The sequence below is a fragment of the Lactuca sativa genome, chromosome 2 (genome assembly GCF_002870075.4).
Source record: "Lactuca sativa cultivar Salinas chromosome 2, Lsat_Salinas_v11, whole genome shotgun sequence".
Taxonomy (NCBI): domain Eukaryota; kingdom Viridiplantae; phylum Streptophyta; class Magnoliopsida; order Asterales; family Asteraceae; genus Lactuca; species Lactuca sativa.
The window spans coordinates 230,486,174-230,493,908 of record NC_056624.2 but is presented as its reverse complement, the minus strand read 5'-3'; the positions used below and the strand labels follow the sequence as shown (position 1 = coordinate 230,493,908).

General features: G+C 36.3%; 1 protein-coding gene across 1 annotated transcript; it reads left to right on the top strand.

Annotated features, from left to right (window-relative positions):
- The first annotated feature begins 2,049 nt into the window (after positions 1-2,049).
- On the top strand, positions 2,050-4,251 carry LOC111888457 (scarecrow-like protein 8). Its single transcript, XM_023884628.3, has one exon. The coding sequence runs from the start codon at positions 2,254-2,256 to the stop codon at positions 4,093-4,095; it is 1,842 nt and encodes a 613-aa protein (XP_023740396.1). The 5' UTR covers positions 2,050-2,253; the 3' UTR covers positions 4,096-4,251.
- Positions 4,252-7,735: the final 3,484 nt, after the last annotated feature.

Below are 7,735 nucleotides of genomic sequence, written 5' to 3'. Positions count from 1 at the left end.
TCTGCATCTGCTGCTACATTTCTTTTATAAAACTACATGTATTAACTCTCATCTCAACTCTCAATTTGACATCATTAACAAAAACTTAACCAGTTACCAGCTTCTCAACTCTATCATTGATGCCTATAAAGCAGACACTATTTGTTTTTAAGAGACAGTTTTGTGTAAGGATGGTGCATGTTTTTACTCAAATGCTATAAATTGACCTCTAACTCTGTGCTCTACAACAACTAGAGGTGTACAAAGCAGACCAAACCGTTGGTTTTCTTTTCCCATTTTTAATAAAAAACCCGAACTGAACCGAACCGACTTTTTAACGCAGTTTCACTTCCAAAAACCAATATTACTTGATGAGGAAAAACCCATGAAGTATTTGATCCGTGGAATCTGGCTCTCCAGTTTCACTTCCAAAAATCAATATTACCCAAATATGAACAAAACGAAAAGTAAAAATTAAATTACACGAATGGTCCCTGTGGTTTGGGGGAATTTATATTTTTGGTCGCTAACTTTTTTTTTAACTTAGATGGTCCCTACTGTTTATTTTTGTTGCACGTTTGGTCCTTGTCTTACCTAAAAAGACTATTGTGCCCTTATTAATTTATTTTTTAATTAATTTTCTTATTTATGTATTTATTTTTTTACATATTTAAAAAAAATTAATAGACCACACATATTTGTATCTCCTCGGATGATCCCTACTGTTTATTTTTAATTAAGTTATTTTTTTAACTCGGATGATTCCTATTGTTTATTTTTGTTACGCGCTTGGTCTCTGTCTTACCTAAAAATACTATTTTTCCCTTATTAACTTTTAATTAATTTTCTTATTTATGTATTTATTTTTTATAAGTATATAAACAAGAAAATTAATTAAAAAAATTAATAAGGACACAATAGTCTTTTTAGGTAAGACAGAGACCAAATTCGTAACAAAATTAAACAGTAGAGACCATCCGAGTTAAAAAATTAAATTAATTAAAAAATAAACAGTAGGAATCATCCGAGGAGATATAAATATGTGGTTCTATTAATTTTTTTAAATATGTAAAAAATAAATACATAATTAAGAAAATTAATTAAAAAATAAATTAATAAGGGCACAATAGTCTTTTTAGGTAATGCAGGGACCAAACGCGCATCAAAAATAAACAGTAGGGATCATCAAAGTTAAAAAAATAAGTTAGGGACCAAAAACACAAATTCCCCCAAACCATAGGGACCATTCGTGTAATTTAATTTTTACTTTTCGTTTTGTTCATATTTGGGTATATTTTTTTTGTACACATCTAGGTAATGAACTTGTTGAAAGCGTTCAAATCTAGGATTTAACCTGCTATAGCAGGTCATAATGGTCATATGTAAACACTTTCAACAAGTTTGTTACCTACATGTGTACAAAAAAAATATAGTTACCCATATGTAAACATACCGAAAAGTTAATTACCTTAATAAGTCATATTCTCTATTTAATAAAAACTAATAATTTTTTATTATATTTATTATCATTTAAAAATAGTAGGACAAATCATTGATTTATATGAATTTGAAGTCTACAATGATGAGTTTATCCTATTTGGTGTATTTATGGGTTTAAACTAGAGTTCTATGTGTAGCTGATTTTTGAATGGTGTCACGTTATAGAGTATTATTACAATTGTATGAATTATATCACAGTAATAATCAAATATTAAGAGAGCTAATTATCCCTCTTTATTTCAACACTAAATCATTGAATTTCTATCAAACGCTCTGACATTTTTTTTTTGGGTTTTACGATTTTTTTTTTTTTAATTTTTCTGCACCGCAATTTTAATAACTTAAATTATATATCTAATAACCTTCGACCGTGACGACGTTACAGATGAACGACACACAACATACTGCCTATTAACTATGCAGATTTATAGTATTAATTATGCAGAACTAAAAATCATAAGTTTTAAACAGTAAATATTTATGTGTATCAAACATTACCGGTCTATATTGAATTTCATAATTTAAATAATCAACCGTATGGTGTAGAATATATTTATTGTAATACGTGGCTCCCGTCAAGAAAAGGAAGCTTTTTATAAGCCACTTGTAACAAACAATACTCATACCTTCATGATCAAATACAAGAATTGATCCAATTTTGCTTTTCGATCAAATTCACGAAACCCCTTTTGAATTTCCCCCTCCATGAATATTTTTTCCTCGTAAAACTAAAAGCGTTTCCTTTTAGCTTCATTCCATTTACCTCCGGTGATAATGTCGTCTGGGTTTTCCGGCGGGTTTCCAGATTTCTTCAATGCGAACGGAGGCGGTGTAAGCAACGTATCCGGAAGATCTATGTCCATGATGAATGTTAACAGAAGTAATTACAACCAGCAAGTGAATTACAGGTCTCCGTTAGCTGGTATTCTCTCCGATTCCTTGTCGCCGGTCGGTGGGTCACGATCTGACTTTGATGGAAAGCGATCGTTGGCAGAATTCCAACAGCAACACCAGCTCCGGCAACAAGCTGCGGTTTACATGAGAAACGTGAAACCAAGGGCGTATAATCAACAGACGGATTTCTTATCTTCGCCGGAAGTTTCTTCGGTTTCTAGTATCTCCTCGTCGTCTGTTTCTAGATACGGTGGTCAGATTCCTCAACAACTCCGGCCAAACTTCAACGGCGTCATGAGTAATTATCAGATTAACGATTACTCTCCTGCAAAACAACTGCCGAAGAATCAAGAAATGGAGACAAAGATGTTGAATCGTTTACAAGAACTAGAGAAAGAGCTTTTGTTAGACGATGACGACGGAGAACACGACGCTGTTTCGGTGATTACAGACACCGAGTGGTCCGAAACGATTCAGAAGTTACTGAATCCTCTTCAGGCACAAAATCCAGATAATACCGTTGCACCTTCTCCAACGACGTCGTCCACGTCATCATCTGCATCGTCGTCAGCGACAGTTTCTCCGAAGCAGTTCATATCAGACGCCGCCGAGGCAATAACAGACGGGAAATCAGAGATTGCGATGGAGCTAATCACGCGCATTAACCAATTTTCCAACGCGCTTGGAACTCCTGAACAACGCTTGGGTTTTCATATGGCGTCTGCTCTCCGATCGCGCGTGAGCGTGAACTCCACGGCGGAGGAACAGTCCTCCCCAGCCACGGAGTTGTACCGAAAAGAGCATATTTTGTCAACGCAATTGCTGTACGACAAATCGCCGTGTTTCAAGATAGCTTTCATGGCGGCGAATAATGTCATCCTGCAAGCTTTATTGGGTTCGGGTAGACCCGAGAGAAGGATCCATGTGGTCGATTTTGATGTTGGTCATGGGCTTCAGTACGTGTACTTACTTCACGAGATTGCCGCGGCGCGTAAGATTGACGGAGTGATTCCCATTTCGTTAAAGCTCACAACTTTTAAAGATTTCGGTAATGGGGGTTCTGAAAGACTGAAGCTTGTTGGTGATGGACTCAGATCACTTTCTAACAAATTGGGTGTTTTGTTTTATTATAATGTTTTGGATTTCAAATTATCCGATCTCAACAAGCAAGGTTTAACGATTGAAAACGAGGAGGTTTTGGCCGTAAATTTCGCTTTCAAGTTGAGTAAGTTGCCGGACGAGAGCGTGACGACTGAGAATCTGAGAGACGAGGTGCTCCGACGGGTGAAAGACTTATCACCGGCGGTGGTGACGGTAGTGGAACAGGAACTGAACGCGAACACCGCTTCCTTCACGGCGCGTGTAAACGACTTGTTTAGTTATTACACCTCCTTTTTAAATTCGTTAGAAGCGACGATTCCAAGGACCAACCCAGAGCGAGTCAAGATTGAGGAGGGACTGAGTCGGAGAATTTTTAACTCGGTTGCGTGCGAAGGGAGGGACCGTGTTGAAAGATGCGAAGTGTTCGGCAAATGGCGGGCCCGGTTGAGGATGGCCGGGTTTGATTCAAAACCAGTGAGTCAACTCACCGCCGAGTCGCTTAAGTCAAAGCTGAATTCATGGACACGTGGCAACCTGGGTTTTACTGTAAAAGAAGATTCCGGTGGGATTAGCTTTGGGTGGATGGGACGGCCACTTACCGTCGTCTCTGCTTGGCATTAGCCTATAGATGGATTAATTAATTAATCGTGTTAAGTGTTAGTTAATGTTGTGTAATCCCACCTAACAAAAACGAATAAACGTGGCACTTGATTATGGGATTAATGTGTATAAAATGAAGCTCCAAGGGTAGGAATATAAATACCAAGTTCTATTCTATTTTTTAGTGCATTGTTATCTTTATCAATTTTAATAGTATACTATTAATTATTTGTAAAACTAATAAAAGAATGAATATTGATGCACATTCGTACCCATTTCATCCGTCCTACGTGCACGTTTTATCACTTACAGTAATGATTTGTTATAATAATTTTATATCTAAAAAATAATTTATTTTAGAGTAAAAGAGATAACGTTCTTATAATATGAACCAAAAGGGAGTACAAGGGTTGTTAGGCACACAACCCCTCTAAATGGCTTGTATTGTATGGTAAAATGTCTTAGGTAAATAAAGGGCTCCATTTTGGTAGGTATTTTAAGAAAGGTTGTAATCATAAGGTCGTGTATGATGAAATATTGAATGATTGTATCCAAAGTTTCGTGATCCACATGAAAGATACACGGTAAGTTTGACAAAAAAAAGTTGATAACTAAAAGCATTTAGCTTTTATTTAGTTTTCATTTACGTAGAATTATTATATAAAAATACTTGTATTTTTATAAAAGAGTAAATCACTCGTTCTTCATGCATGTGTCAAAATTCATATTCAGTCGTTATTTTCAAAAATTAACTTGGATCGTCTTTCAAGTCGTTAGAAATTGCACGTTTCATCTTCCGTTGGTTTAAATTTGCTAATTTTTTATTCCCTGTGACGCATAAAAAGACTATTATGTCATTTTTCTTTTATTTTTCATTTATTTTTTATACTTATGATATTTTTAATTATTAAAAATTATTTTAATTGCTTTTCTATTTTGTTGAATAAGAGACCTGACCACGACCAACACCATCGGAAAGCGGAGCACCACCGTCACCCCTCACTTCACTCCATCCATTACCCCCTTCAAAGTTCACATCTTTCATTGAAAATAACCGCAAACCACCATCGAACTAGCCACGTTTACTATTAACACCACCAACAGCCTCCATCGGAAAACCCACATGCAAATCTCAAAAAAAAAAAAATTAATCAGGGCAAATCAGGAAGGATGAATTGTGGCATGGTGGCGACGGATACTAACGACTTTGTTTCTACTCCATCGAATCTCAACAAATATCCTCATATTTACTGTCAATACCACCAGCAGGCACCCTCTTCGATCTCCGGTGTGCACTCCATCGTCTTAGATCGGCGCCAACTAGGGTTTCGAACCTTCACCTTCATCTTCTCATATCTAAGATCATTGCCAAGGGTTTAAGTACTTGTTACTCTCGTTCATAGGCTCTAATACGAAGGGAAAATAAACACGGTCATCACCACTACCACGGTTGTCCTTATTCCACAACCAAAGAATCGACGGAACAAGCGAGATGGTGGTAATGGAGGAGTCATAGGTATCATCGTTGCCTCTTTTAATCCACCAGTCGACAGAGAAACAATAAATGGTAGTGGTGAGCCACGATGGTGATGGCGAGCCGCAGTGGCAATGGCGGTGTTAGTGTTGACCGATTGTGATGTTATGTACAGATGGTGGATGTTGTATCGATGGAGAGGAAGAGGAGTGAGAAAGATAGGAGACTGAGTTAAGGAAAGGGAAGGGGGGAAGGGTAGGTTAGGTGTGTGTATGTGTTTATATATATATATATATATATATATATATATATATATATATATATATATATTATTTTCATTTTTCAATCTATAAATGATAAGTAAATAAAATAAAACTGAAAAAAAAATATTAAGGGCAAAGTAGTCATTTTAAGTTTGTAAGGATAAACCGAGTGAAAAACAATTATATAAGGGTAATCCGAGTTAATTTTTGAAAATAGGGCATGAACGCGTCTTTTGCCACCTATAGGAGGGATGATACGCGTAATTAAAATATATAAAACTTTATAAAATATAAAAGTTAAAAACTCATAAACAAAAAGTATTGATCATAAACTTTTTGTTATAAAAGTTTTAAGCGTCATAGGTGAATCCATTATTATAACATCCGGATCCTTGAGGTATGAAATTTTAATTAAATGTGAGTTTTAAGGGAGTCACGATGTTACATGGCTATGAGAGATGTGAGTCTCATTTAAGTGTCAAAACATTACACTATAATGGTCACGACGTGACATCTGATCAGGGGCAAACCATAATTTTTGGACTTGGACCCTATTTAAAGGAAGTGAAGGGCTATGGTTTCCATCACCCTTAGCCTCCTAAACCTCCTTGAAGAAACCACAATCCTTCTCTTCCATTTTTTGACCTCATCTTGATGTTTTTGGTTGCTTTTGAAGGAAGAAAAAAGGCTTTAGTAGTGTTTTAAGCATCTTGGCAAGCTTTGGGACTTCATTTGGGTATCTTTGGATCTTTTCTAAGCATTCAAGATCCAAACTTTATTCTAGGTTTTTAGATCTAAGTTTTAGTCCCTTTATCTTCAAGTTTCCAACTTTATGGATTCTTGAGGTCCTTTGAGTGTTATATGCCTTGGATATGAAGTGTGCTTTTGTTTTGAACCCATGCATGAGATTCTTTGTGTTGTTTCTCCATTTTTGACTTATTTTGAGCTTTAGGCTTACAATGGATATACATTGTTGAAAAGCATCAATTTTTAGGTAGTATTTGACGTTAGGAAGCCTTATGGAAGGAATGAGTGGATGCCTTAATAGATGGAGATTTGAATCCATTAAGTTTTGGAAAGCTCAGTTCACGACATGATAACTAGGGTTTTTTGGTTATTTTGGACTGATTATGTCACGACGTGATGGTTAGACAATCACGATGTGATGGTAGCTTGAATAGGGATTGAGTTAGATTGTGATTAAGTTTGTGATTGGACCGAGTTTGTTTTCCCCAGAATGTAACCAAGGGTTGGTCACGATGTGAGAGTCAGATGATAGTGATATTGACCGTTGACTTTGACTCTTAATGTTAACTTGTTGACCTAAGTTGAGTTTTGGTAAAATTTATTGTTCTAATGTATAGACTAATGCGGGGACTTTTTTGCTTCGATATGTGAGTTGTACCACCTATTTCGAGGCATCAAGTTGTGGTTTATCTGACTTTGTGAGAAATGTGAGTCTTCTCACTATACTACGTAGGTTGCTAGATTGTCTTTGTGACTCTTACATGAAAGATTTTGGTTGGATCACAGCACTTGTATGAAAGATTGTGGTTGGATCACATCAGTTGTATGAAAGATTGTGGTTTGAGCACATCCCTTGTTTGTCTTTGTGACTTGCATGGAAGACCATGGTTGGATCATGGTAGAAATGCTAGGGCTAGGCTGTAGTCTGGAAGTGATTATAAGACTATGGTTGGATGATAGCATTCATATAGAGTTTTAATACACCCCTAGAGGTGGGCCTACTGATATGTATGGTTATTTTGTATTTTTGGGAACTCACCAAGCTTTGTGCTTACAGTTTTGTGGTTTAAACATTTCCAGGTACTTCCAGATCCAAAGGGAAGCGCTCGGTTTAACTACACAGCATCCCAGATGATTTTCTGCACTGATGATTGTTATTTTACTCTGATGATTGTGA